Source organism: Lepidochelys kempii, chromosome 5 (assembly GCF_965140285.1).
Source record: "Lepidochelys kempii isolate rLepKem1 chromosome 5, rLepKem1.hap1, whole genome shotgun sequence".
NCBI classification, from domain to species: domain Eukaryota; kingdom Metazoa; phylum Chordata; order Testudines; family Cheloniidae; genus Lepidochelys; species Lepidochelys kempii.
In genome coordinates this window covers 103,273,919-103,287,601 of record NC_136384.1, presented here as the reverse complement: position 1 = coordinate 103,287,601, position 13,683 = coordinate 103,273,919, and the positions used below count along the sequence as shown (strand labels likewise).

General features: G+C 42.8%; 1 protein-coding gene across 2 annotated transcripts in view; it reads left to right on the top strand.

Moving 5' to 3' along the window:
- The window catches only part of SPATA6L (spermatogenesis associated 6 like), a 34,427-nt gene extending 21,163 nt beyond the window's left edge, over positions 1 to 13,264 (top strand). For both annotated transcript variants that reach the window (XM_073345250.2, XM_078852674.1), the window contains exons 10-13: positions 3,066 to 3,259; positions 9,553 to 9,646; positions 12,110 to 12,226; positions 13,236 to 13,264. In XM_073345250.2, coding sequence (XP_073201351.1) covers positions 3,066 to 3,259; positions 9,553 to 9,646; positions 12,110 to 12,208 — 387 coding nt within the window. In that variant the 3' untranslated portion in view covers positions 12,209 to 12,226; positions 13,236 to 13,264. The remainder of the gene's footprint in view (positions 1 to 3,065; positions 3,260 to 9,552; positions 9,647 to 12,109; positions 12,227 to 13,235) is intronic.
- The last annotated feature ends 419 nt before the right edge of the window (positions 13,265 to 13,683 follow it).

Genomic DNA, 13,683 nt, shown 5'->3' with positions numbered 1-13,683 from the left:
TGTCCTGAAGTCATCAATTCAATTCAATCTCAGAGCAGTATTAACAGGAAATCATTACTATCTGATAGCTGTTTGGTAAGCTACTGTATGTCTCTGTGAAATTAGTTAATAGTCTCAGTTTGGACTGGTATTCACATAAAAAAAGCCGCTGCCACTCTGGTTGATATGGTTCTCAGCAACTTTAGCAGAAAGGCCAAGAAATAAATGTGAACTATCTCATTCCTACATGGTCTCTACACATCTGGGTTCAGGCACGTCGGTAGGATAGCATCGGAGGGTTTGCATTACTGTTCTGCAATACACATCTCCATCTCCGGTGCTCCCAATCTACCACCTTTCACCAGTACTAAATTCACTTTGAAATATTTAAATCCTACCAATGTGCCAAAATCTAAGATCACATCGGAGGGAAAAAGGTTGCCCATTCCCATTCCCATTCAATCATTGGCCACTGTAGTAGGTATTTTACTTTGCCCATTGTGATTATATTTTTTTCTGATTTTGACACTAGTTCACAAAAGATCAGACCAAATCATGTCACACAGACCATCAAACAGCCATCAGATACTGACAACTGTCAGTCATCACCAAGCTAGCCAGATTAACCGAGAGGTGGAAAGTTCCATATCCTATTACGAGTTCTAGGCTAGGAGTCAAAAAGTGCCCTCCAATGTTCACTTTTTACTCTTCTCTAAATAAAATGGCTCTTGAAAAGTGATCTATGATATGAATAAAGTGTGGATTGTTAATAAATGCTGGTTGTTTTTCTCCCTAAATATCAATCTCATAATTCATGATGTATAACAGATATTAGATCAGAGAACCCTTCCTCACCTCCTTGCTCTCCGTTGATCCAAAATGATGTTGTATAGATAGAGTATAATACAGCTGAAGATTAAGATTCTGCAAAATCCCTAACCCAGAGCCATTCCTGTTCTTATAGAATGATTGAAAGAGAATATGAATGGAATAGAACATGGTGAAAGGTTAACGATCTGCTGCTATTAGATGAATGTTGAGGCATGGGAAAATTATTTATTTCCAGAAAAGGAGATGCTGATCCTATGACACTGTTCTGTTATAGTGACTTTATTTCTATTGTCCCAAGTGACTGATGTAAATGTAATTATTTTAGCTATTGGATAGTCATGCCACAGCTAGGTGTACTAGTGTGCTGCACTCTTACTTGCTGTGTTCTGGCTAGCTTAGAGAATTTGCCTGTTGTACTAAAGGGGAGAAGGGAGAGGTGTCCAGGGGATTAGCTGTATGTGTCCTTCATCTCTGGAGAGATAGCTTTAAATCCTGCTTTAGATTACAAGAGGAAATGAGTTTGTTGTTCTCACCCTGCTTCCCATCTGCCCATAAAACAAAAACACCAGGCTGTCTTGCACAGTCAGAAGTCTTGGCTCAAAAGAGATGTATGGGGTTGAAATAGATATGGTCATTTTGGATCAGGATTGAGGTGCATTATGGAAAGTTGCACCACATTTACCTGGCTTAATCAAAATAGCACTATCAGTGTTAGTTCCTAGCACTACAATCTACCCATAGAATAAAAAAGACTGTGATCAGAGACTAGCTTATCCATCAGCATCCATGACCAGGTGTCAACACACAGGACCATGTGCAGGGGAGCAAAACGATTGAGCTGACTTGACCTGGTAGCTAGGCTAGGAGGAGCTCATTAGCTTGACTTCAGGAATGTAAAAGACTAAGGAGGAGTTCTCTGAGCCAAGAGAGAGTCACATGGGTTGACCAGAGCTATTACAGGGAGGATCCTGAAGCTTAGGCTGCTCAGGAAGGAGCTCGGGCTAAGATTTGCCTCAGCCCTTGCATTAATTAAGAATAAATGCAAACGCCAGGGATGGGGTGAGTTTGGACCAAAATCTGTTGTGCTTGTGCTGTATTATGAGTGAAGTAAAAGTTTTGCCCTTTTACAGTGCCCCTGAGTCTTTCTCCATAGCAGAATATCTGATGAGTGAGCTCATTTGGAAGTCACCCTGTCTGTCGTTGAATTGTGTTACACTGCTTCATCACTGACTTGTTTGAACAGTAAATGGGAAAGTGTCTTACAGGTACATTTTTGTGGCAAACAATTGAATGAGGTACTTGTGCCCCATGTGGCTCTTCTAGAGAAAGTGTGCCAAATTCTGTTCTCCTTATTACCCAGCAATGTCATTACTCCAGTGAGGTGTGTTGGATGGGTATAATTGGGACAGAATTTGACACACCACATTGCAACAGGTTTGGATTCTACAAGGTTTCTGTTTTGTTCTAGCCAGAGAACTGAAGAGCAGTATCCAAAGTCGGACTGCTTCAGGGACTGAGAGAATGGAGTTGTTTGCTTGGAGTGACATTGTTGCACAAGCTCTGGCCCTGTATTTAATTATAAGCTCTATAGATAGACCTCTTTGTTGTCCTATCACAAGCACCTTGAAGTCGATATTACAAAAAACTCCCAACTGGCAAATTCCCAACTGGCAGGTGCGGGTTGTTTATAGGCCTTTTTCACTGCCCCACTTTGTGGTGTTTTTCTACTTAATCTCTTGCAACATCAAAAGTTAAGATGACTGACTGTGTGGGAAGGAGCTTCATTCTAATACAGCACAATTAAGGTTTAGAGCTTTATGGTAGAAATAGCTTGCTTATCTGATCCTACGCTACGCTACATTTTCACAAATAAACTTGTTTCTGACTGGCTGAAATATTGACTTTTATTAGCTTTTGTTAGTGACTAATGGTTAGCTGTCCAACAGCGTGATAGATTCTGCTTATTATTAGAAAATGTGGCTCACAACTAATCAGAGCTTCTGTTTGGTCCAGATTTTTGAAGTGTTCCCATTTACCTGTCCAGATCTAGGGTTTGCTCATACTTAAAACTGTCCTTTTATACATATGGCATTATGAGTTTTCAACTTCAGCCTGATATTCCCCACCCCCTCTTCAATGCAACAAAATACTGCAGACTGTCACTGTTTGCTCCCTTCCTCTCCTTCTCTCTCTCCCCCTTTCTCCTCCTCCCTGTGTCCTTTCTAACTAAAGAAAAATGTTTCTTTGTTCCACAGGTTATCAGGGAACCGGATGAACAGACCACATCTGAACATGATTCATCATCTCTTGAAACAGATGAACTTGTAAATTACCCTGGCAGTTCTCCTACTCAAGGAGATTTGACATTTCACCGCACAGCATCATTTGCCACCTCCCCACATTACAGATCACCTAGTCCTGTTCGGAGTCACTCTCCTCTGCAACAAAGGTATTGATCCTTTCTAAAAATCTGTAATTGAGTGACATGGTGCTGTAAGTAGGAGCAGAGATGTTGAATGACCAAAAACATTCACATTCAAGCTACTTTCTAAGGGTGTTGAGTTTGTGACTCTCAGATATGTTTCTGTGGATCATTTTGACAGTACTCAGAGTGATTATTGAAAGATATAGACCTGCGAGAACAAGTATGGGAACTTAGGAACAGCAATACAGCAACAAACCAGTGGTTCTTCGAGTCTAGTATATCCTGTCTCTGACAGTGACTAATACCAGATACTTGAGAGGAAGGTACAAGAACCGCATTATGAACAATTGGGGAAAAATACATTAATAGAAAAAGTTTCTTCCTAACCCCAGTCAATTAATGGTTATGGCTTATGTTCTGATACCTGAGATTTATGTACTGTAAAGATCTTTTAAATCATACCTAATGTTCTTATTAGCCTTAAAAATGCACTTTTGACCTCAGTAATATCTAGTAGCAATCAGTTCCACACACAACTAATCCATTGTGTGAAAAACAAACAGACAACAAATGTATTTACTTTCATCAGCTTTAAATTTGTTGCCTTTAAGTTTCACTGACTGCCCACCTTGTTCTTATATTGTGAGAAAGAGTAGCTAGGATTTATCTTCTCTGCACCATTCACTAGTCTTTATACCTCTGTCATGGCCCAAGGTATTTGACTTTTAAAACTGAACAGTCCCAATCTTTTCAATCATAGAATCATAGAATATTAGGGTTGGAAGAGACTTCAGGAGGTCATCTAGTCCAATCCCCTGCTCAAAGCAGGACCAGCACCAACTAAATCATCCCAGTTAGGGCTTTGTCAAGCTGGCCCTTAAAAACCTCTCAGGATGGAGATTCCACCACCTCCCTAGGTAACCCATTCCAGTGCTTCACCACCCTCCTTGTGAAATAGTGTTTCCTAATATCCAGCCTAGACCTCTCCCACTGCAACTTGAGACCATTGCTTCTTGTTCTGTCATCTGCCACCACTGAGAACAGCTGAGCTCCATCCTCTTTGGAACCCCCCTTCAGGTAGTGGAAGGCTGCTATCAAATCCCTCCTCGCTCTTCTCTTCTGCAGACTAAATGACCTCAGTTCCCGCAGCTTCTCCTCATAAGTCATATGCCTCAGCCCCCTAATCATTATTGTTGCCCTCTGCTGGACTCTGTCCAATTTGTCCACATCCATTCTGTAGTGGGGGGCCCAAATCTGGACGCAATACTCCAGGTGTGGCCTCACCAGTGCCAAATAGAGGGGAATAATCACTTCCCTCGATCAGCTGGCAATGCTCCTATTACTGCAGCCCAATATGCCGTTGGGCCTCTTGACAACAAGGGCACACTGTTGACTCATATCCAGCTTCTCGTCCACTGTAACCCCCAGGTTCTTTTCTGCAGAACTGCCGCTTAGCCAGTCGGTTCCCAGCCTGTAGCAGTGCATGGGATTCTTCCATCCTAAGTGCAGGACTGTGCACTTGTCCTTGTTGAACCTCATCAGATTTCTTTTTGCTCAATCCTCCAATTTGTCTAGGTCACTCTGGACACTATCCCTACCCTCCAGCGTATCTACCTCTCCCCCCAGCTTAGTGCGAACTTGCTGAGGGTGCAATTCATCCCATCATCCAGATCATTAATAAAAATGTTGAACAAAACCGGCTCCAGGACCGACCCCTGGGACACTCTGCTTGATACCAGCTGGCAACTAGACATCGAGCCACTGATCACTATGCATTGAGCCCGACAATCTAGCCAGCTTTCTATCCACTGTGAAAGGGTCAGGCCAGATGGCTACAAGAGAGTGCAGATATATTAGCCCCAGGTTAAGTAGGTCCCTTTTCCCTGGGTAAGGTAACAGGGAAGGTTCCAGAACAATCAGGAACTTTCTGGAAACAATTAAGGCAGACAGGCTAATTAGAACACCTGCAGCCAATCAAGCCACTGTAGACAGCTACAATCCACAGGGCCCTGGGCTGGAACCTGAAGTAGAGGGCAGGCCCGGGTTCCCCCCAACTCCCTACTTGATACCGGAGGAGTTGACCTGGTCTGTGGGTTCCACCAGAGGGGAAGGTCTCTGGCCTGTTCCCTGATCCACTAAGTGGATCAGCGGAGACTGCGGGGATTGTTCTTCTTCCTTTTCCCCATGCTGGCCAGTGATGAGGCTAACTGAGTGAACAGCAGATTTGAGCCACGAAAGTGGCCAAACTGAGGGCTGCTGTGAACCTCTGAGGCGAGTAAATCCGCCAATAAGCGCAGGACCCACCAACGCAGAGGAGGAACTTTGTCACACCACTTTATAATCCATTCATCCAATCCATACTTCTTTAACTTGCTCTTTCTTTAATATATCGATCTATAAATAGAGTCTGAGTCTTACTTTAACCTGATAGTCAGAAGTTGTCTGATATCATTGCTGAGTTCAGTCCGCCTATCACCCTGAAATATGTTAAGGGCTGTTGATTGCCTTGGCTGAAAGGGGAAATTTGTTGCCAAAAGTACAAGAAGAATGATTTCTTTGGTGTCCACTGGTCCTGCATTGCAGAACATGCAGGTCAGAGGTTAGAACAGTTTGTTGGCAGCCACATGTTGCATCGGAGGAGGCTGCAGCTAGTTCGGTATTATTTTGGAGAAGAAAAGGAAAAAGCTCTACACTTCAGAGAGCACATGGGAAACTTAACAGGACAGAAAAAATGGTCTTTTTTCTGAGACAAATTGTCAAGAACATATCTTCTTGTTTGTTTATTTGTATTGAACCAGACCCTTGTTGTGTTAGGTGCTGTACAAACACAGAACAAAAAGACAGTCCCTGCCCCAAGATCTTAAAATCTAAGGAACAGTTGTGTCTCTGGTTGGGTCTTTCCGAATAATTGATAATACCACCTTCCTCCCACTCCCCCACAGCCCTCCGTACACAGAATATTTTGGATATCAATCAAAATAACTTTTAAATCATTTTCCCATTAGGCATCAATCCAGCAAAGCACTTAAGCATGTAGCTAACTTTCAGCATGTGTGTAGTCTCAGTTTTGCTACAATAAAGTCACTGGGAATACTCATACGCTTTTCGTTAAGCACATGCTTCAGTGCTTTGCTGGATCAGGGTCTTTGTCAGGAATGGTTCGTTGCTGAGTATTCCTTGTCTAGTTTTCACTGATTCTCTAACTGCTAGGTTCTATGTAGTATATAGGCTGAAGAGTCCAGAAAGATAATGTTCCATTTACTTTCTGTTTATAGGTCTGTGTAACGGATGGGAAAATAGGTGCTTCTGTGTGAAAAAAGAGGTGCTGACTAGCCTCAAACTTAGGATGGTTTAAGTTGGCTAAATTCCCCTCTATTGCATGCCATGTGAAAATAAAGCACTGGTGACTCTTTATCTTCAGGAGATCATCAACAACAGAAAAACACAGGGTTGTAAGAGGGTTCCTCTAATATGTTTGTCTGTGTAGATGGGACAAATTGTATTGCAAAGGATTGTGATGAGGTGCTCAAACAATTTTAACTATACTATAAATGGACGATTAGGGCTAAACTTTCATATTCAGATGCCTAAAGTTCAAAAAGTTAAGTATCCAATCCCTTTAGTTATACAACCCAACAGGTACGAAAATAGCTGTGGTGTTTTTGATGAATAAAGCATCCTTTTACATGCTATTTCTTTAATAAAGAGCTTTCCTTCCTTCGTGCTGCTCTAATGGTTTTCTGGCATGACCAGTTCTCTGCTCAAGCCCCTATCCTACCCTCTCTTTCTGGGCAGACAACTGCCTAAATATCTGACTAAAATCATTGATACCTTCAGGGCAGCCTGGTTGGGTGGGAACTTAGAAAAATGACAGCCCCTTATTTCACAGTGTAGTAGCGGGATTGTTTTGTGGAAGAAGCCTTCTTCACCAACTCAGCAAAGTCCAAATCTCCAAATCTCGCATGAAACTCTTGATTATGGCCACAAGGGTAAGATGAACTTGTGGGGCCAAATTTTCAAAGTGGCTTCTTTTTGTGCACACAGTTGCCTGCACATGTGATTTTTGTGTGTGCATGATCTCTTGGATGTGTCAAGTGATATCATTTATATGTTCAAACCCAATGTAAGTGTATTTTATGCCCATTTTGCACATGCAGACAGAGCTTCCATTAGGAAATCACTTGCAGATGCCAATGTGCAAAAAAAAAAAATTGTGTGTGTAGAGGCCATGTTTTGAAAACTTGTCCCATTATACGCAGCAGCGTGAACGTTATTGGTACATGCATGGTTTGTGCCTGAGATTGGTTATCTCTGTGAGCAAACAAACGAATTAGGCAGCTTTTTCAGAATAGGATTTTGAAAAGTTTAACTCATTAAATCTAAGGGTGTTTTTTGTTGTTGTTGGAAAGTTGTGATTTTCTGGCAACTTATGAAATGGCAGCTTGGGGAGATAGTTTTGTGGTGCTATATACTGCAGGGCTAAACTGAGACAATGGTATCAGAGTAACATTGGCGATCATGTGGACTGCACTTAAAGAACTGGATTCTTTCTGTTCATTATCATTATGTGCAGCCCTGCAGACACTATGTTGGCTCTGCACTTTGTGGATCAGCGCTGTAAAATACTGTTTTCTTTTACTGGAGTTGCAAAGCACAGTTACTCTCTGAATTGCTGCACATAATGGAAGTATGGTGCTGAGAGCTGCACTTTGCTGACGGATACGTGTTGTTCCTTGGCGGTTGATGTTTATTGGCTATAAGAAGAATCATTGTGGTGCTTTTCATGTTCATTTACTTTAACGTGAGGTTTTGGACAAAAGAAAAATTCATCTTTATCCTGGACTTTATATCCCAAGGAATAAAGGAGCAGTCTGGCCTTTGCTTATAATAGTCAAAGCAGGTGTAGCTGCGCTACTTCTCAGTAATGTTAAAGCACATTGATTAATCCTCACACCTCTTCTGTGAGTTAGGAAAACAGCATTAGGCCATGTTACCAAGTGGGTACCTGAGGCATACAGTGGTTAAGTATCTTCACCTGAAAGTAACGGAGTGGCAGAGCAGGCTAGAACCCAGAGGTTTGGCCTTCTGTTCTAACCTTTTGACATTGCCTGCAAATTTTACTTTGCTTAGTCATTTCCTACTTGTTATCAATGCACTGGTCCTGCCCAAGAGAGTACAAATCCTGCACTGCAGACCGTACTAGGCATGACTTAAACTGAATGTCGAAATTGCCTGGAGGCTTCAGTGATAATGTTAATTTATGCATTTAGTTACATGGCAGAACCATCTATAATGCAGCCTTTTAAAGATGTTATAGTTGATTGACGGCACTTTGTTCAGGGAAGTGAATGCTGCCAGCAGGGGAGGGGAAGACTTCTTTGGATTATTTTGCTGTATGCAGTGCAGGGGAGGAGGGATGGTCCAAGAGAGCAGAAGACAGCATCAAAGGGGAGAGAAAAAGAATGGTGGGGAAAAGGAAGATATTTGAAGAGACAGGGGGAAAGGTTAGGAAAAATGGGGAGAGCGTGAGAGAAAGAATGAGGTGGGAAACCTGGGGTGGGGGAGAGAGGAGAAAATGCCAGCAAAAGGAAAATGGAACATAATTAAAGGGAAGGAGTGGGAATGAGCAGTAAGTATCACCAAATGTGAGCAGGGAGAGAGGGTGAGTGAGCGAGAGATGAATGGAGATAATAAAAAGCTGAAGGAAATGGCAGAAAAAAAGAAAAATAGCTTGAAGGGGTAAGTGGGTGGTCTGTGAGAAACCAGCTGCCGGTAAAACGATTGCACGTTTGAAAATAATAAGTGTGAGGGAGACAAAAATGAAAATGAGAGAGGAAAATGTTCATAAAGATACAGAAGGGCAAAGATGGGGTGAAAGATCAGAAACGGGAAAGAATGAGAAGAAGGAAGAAAATACCTATTGGGCTTTGATCAGCAGGGCATGTAAATATGTGTCTAACTTTAAATATGTGAGTTGAAGTCAATAGAACTACTCACATGCCTTACTGAACTGTGGCCTTGGCCACTAATATCCGTTAAGATACGTTATTAGAATATGTCAGTTTCTCCTCTCTTCTTCATTTGTACAGTATTAACACATCTACTTAAGAAAAACACAGCCAAAAGATTGCTGAGTCCCATCTTAAGTGGATCCTTTAAATCGTGGGTCATATTCTCAATGACATGACATATTTTGTGTTTCAAGAGGGCCAAACACCCTCTTTATGAATTATGAATAAGGTACTTGGCGGAAAAAATAAAATGTCTTTATGACAGAGGAGAATTTGGGATGTGACTGTTTTGATACATTTTTGCAGGTTATATTCCAATCCTCATTTCAGTTGGGAAAAGATCCACAAGAGAGTGCAGAATCTCCTAACCTCAAACCAGGCAAAGCAGAGACTTTCCTTTGTGAGTATTAATATTACAACTTGAGAGCTGCTGGTGCCGATGTGACAGTGTCACCTAATTATCTGCACTTCCCAGGTTATAGGTTTCTCTGTCCACTCAACCTCCCACTGCCCCCGGTGACTTATAAATGTTACAGCCGGGTTTTCAGCATCCAGAGTATTCACCCAAAGATGTCTGGCTAGGTCTGGACTAAATATTGTCTCATTGGTATTCACCCAGAGGTGAAAGTAAGACTGTCCGGTTCGGTCCGGTGTACCGGCAAGAGCTAGTACGCCGTGCCGGACCGGACCAGCTTCCCCAGGCTGGTGCTTTAAAGGGCCTGGGGCTCCCCGCAGCGGCCGGAGCCCCAGGCTCTTTAAAGTGCCCCAGAGCCCCGGGGCTCCCAGCCACCTCTGCAGCTGGTAGCTCTGGGAGTGATTTAAAGGCCCCGGGGCTCCCAGCTGCAGCCGGAGCCTGGGGCCTTTAAATCTTGATTTAAAGGGCCCGGCCCGCCTCTTCCAGTTGAGGCCACGCGCCCTGCTCAGGACTCCGGAGTACCGATAAGTCCTTTAAGTTACTTTCACCCCTGTCTTCAGCACCACTTCTGTACACTACACAAATGCAGCAGTGGTGTCCATGGCTGTAACAGAGAAGGGATTGAGAATGTAAGGATGAGTTAGGATAAAAAGAGGTGTAATAATGTTGGAACCCACACTCCGTAATGCATGGAGAGATGAATTAACAAAAGGAAATGGTTTCAGTACAATTGCTGAAGCACAAAGGCTTTTTTGATACCTCTTCTGCAGCGAGTCCATATGAATAGCACTCTGAACTATCTTGAGGTGTGAGCCACTGTACTTGTGTTCGTGTATGAGCCTAACCTGCACAGTGGCCAGCTGGATGCCATTATTGACAGGTATCTCTTTGCTAATATGGGGATCCAACATTCCTGGATCTAGCCTAGTATCCCATGGCAATTTTAAATAAATAAATTGGCACTTCACAGCCCTGCTTTACCGTGGCTGCCTTGCGCAAATACCTACCCGTTCAGAGGTACTCAAAGCATTCCACACTGTTTGGCCTATTTCTAATGTAACAAATGCACATAATACATTTCATTGATGCTAAAAGAGAAAGGATGTATATCTGAGCCATGATGCCCTCTCCCCAGGCCAACTATATGATCCTTACTGATAGCAATATCCCCACTGAAGTTACACAAGGGGTGAAATTGGTTGTCTCAGTCTCCCTTTACCCACCTGTAAAATGGGATTAATAATAAATACCAAACTCATAACAGGATGATAGAAGTCAACAGGAGAACTTGCATGAATAAGGGTTGCAGGATCAAGCTTTTCATTTCACTGGGATATTTAAGAACTCTGGATCTTAAAATTCAAACAGTTGCTGTCACACCCTGATGTCACAAAGGGTGCATCGGCCCTACATGCTTCTTTTGGCGGCCTGTAGCATACATCCCATGTACACTACAGCATAGTTATAAGTAGCAATGTAAACAGTGAGGCATGGCTTAGGTGAGTAGAGGAAAGGTGCACCTGAAGGATGTGGGTGTGCATGTGAGTTACATACTCTACATGGCTCTCTCCATGTCCAAGCTGTGCCTCTCCTTCTACACTTGCTGTTTTTAGCAGAGTAGCGTCCTGCTGCTGCCCCACTGCCTTGCCTCTGCCAGAGCCTTTCACTGACACATGGAGCTACACATCAGAGTGTGGACGTGGTGTTCTTTTCACTGTGGAGTATAGCTACATGTACACCACATGCCGCGCAAAACGGTGTGTAGTGTAGACATAGCTATAGTGCCATCCGGTGTAACTGACCTTGACTCCACTTAGAAAAATGTTTATCATGAAGTCAAACAGAGCCAACATTTATACTCTCTAGTGAGCAAATCCACTTCCCAGGGCCACATTAATCCCTGCTATAACTCCATATACTTTAGTTTAGTTACACCAGAGATGACTTTGAGCCGAACGTTTAAGTGACTTGCCACACAATAAATCAATGACAGAGCTTGGAGTAGAACGCAATAGAGCTTCCCTTTCAGTCCACTGAGCCACACTGCCTCTTTGGAACCCTACATTCAAAGTACTCATGTACCTACAGCTCTTTTCTGCTCATAAAACTTTTGTAGTCATTTTGTCTCTGCTCTTCCCATTATTTTCAGTTTATACCTTGTATCAATCAGGAACTGTTCTTGTTGCATAATTTCAAAAACTTCCATATGGAGACATATTTCCAGTGAGTTTACTGAAGCTGGTGTTACTTGCTACTATCTCACTGACATGATTCCAGCCAATAACGCTGGGAAGTATAGAGGACAATCTCCTAGATTTATTGCCCTGAACTTATAGTAATAAGTAGTTTTAACTCCCCTGGAAACAGCTGATAGGTTTGCTTTTGGCTAGGTACATTAGCAGTGCTTATGAAGATGAACAATGAAATTAATCGGACAGGTTTTTTCAGGGAGCCACTGATTCTGAAATTGATGATGTCCTTGAAAGAAGGTCCATCTCTTTGAGGAGTTCCCCTCAGGATGACTCATTGGAGCAAAGATATTACTAAGTAGTTGTCATCAGAAAGGTAAGCTGCTTAAATGCTTCTCTTCACCTTTAGATTTATTGGAATTATTTCGGATCCAGGAAATTTATAAATTTCTAGTATTTCTGCAGTAGAATCTGTTGTAAAAGTATTGTGACAGGGTTGGGCCAGATGGCTACAGGAGAGTAACAGAAGGCAGATATATTAGCCCCAGGCTAAGTAGGTCCCTTTTCCCTGGATAAGGTAACAGGGAAGGTTCCAGAACAATCAGGAACCTTCTGGAGACAATTAAGACAGGCTGATTAGAACACCTGCAGCCAATCAAGAAGCTGCTAGAATCAATTAAGGCAGGCTAATCAGGGCACCTGGGTTTAAAAAGGAGCTCACTTCAGTTTGTGGTGCACGTGTGAGGAGCTGGGAGCAAGAGGCACTAGGAGCTGAGAGTGAGAACGTGGACTGTTGGAGGACTGAGGTGTACAAGCATTATCAGACACCAGGAGGAAGGTCCTATGGTGAGGATAAAGAAGGTGTTGGGAGGAGGCCATGGGGAAGTAGCCCAGGGAGTTGTAGCTGTCGCACAGCTGTTCCAGGAGGCCCTCTAGACAGCTGCATTCCACAGGGCCCTGGCCTGGAACCTGGAGTAGAGGGCGGGCCCGGGTTCCCCACAAATCCTCCCAACTCCTTCACAGGAGGAGTCGACCTGGACTGTGGGTTCAGAAAAACAGCCAAGCTGAGGGCTGCTGTGAAGCTCCACGGTGAGCGAATCTGCCAATAAGTGCAAGACCCACCAAGGTAGAGGAGGAACTTTGTCACAGTATGCTAAACAGCCCTATTTCCTGACTATACAACTGTAATTTACTTGTAATTGCCAAAGCAAGCTGTATTTTTTGTGTTCTTAAACTACCCAGTCACTTTAAGAATCATTATACCCAAAACAGTGACTCTAAAAGTGGCATTTTGGGTTTCCTTGTTTGTCGTCTCTCTAGGATACCATATCAAATTTCATTAGTTTACATGAAAAACATTTCTCTCTCTCTCTGTCTTTTCCCAGCTGCCAGCGCTGCAAACATCATAATGGGATCTGAAAGTCATGATAGGTTCTTTCTGGTTAGTCCATCAGTACTGGCAGCAAAGATTCTGTAGCTGGAACTTTGTTTAACAGTTCTCGTTAGGTTTTTCAAATGGGTCTAGGCAAGTTAAGGTGCCCAACTTCCACTGAATTTCAGTGGGATTTGGGTGCCTAATTCTTTTAGGCTCTTTTGCGAATCTCAGACACTGTTATAAGAGAGAACAGAATCCAGCTCAGTCTCCCCTAGATGTGTTACCTCTATATTATTAGCAGGAGTAAAAAACTGGTCAATTATTAAAATTAGGAAAAATTACTGAGGTCTCTAGTGTATGGTGTCATGGCTCAAGATACATACAGGGAGCAGATTTGATGAATAAGAAGGTGGCAATTTTACACAGCCCCTTTTCTGACCATAACCACACTTTAATTT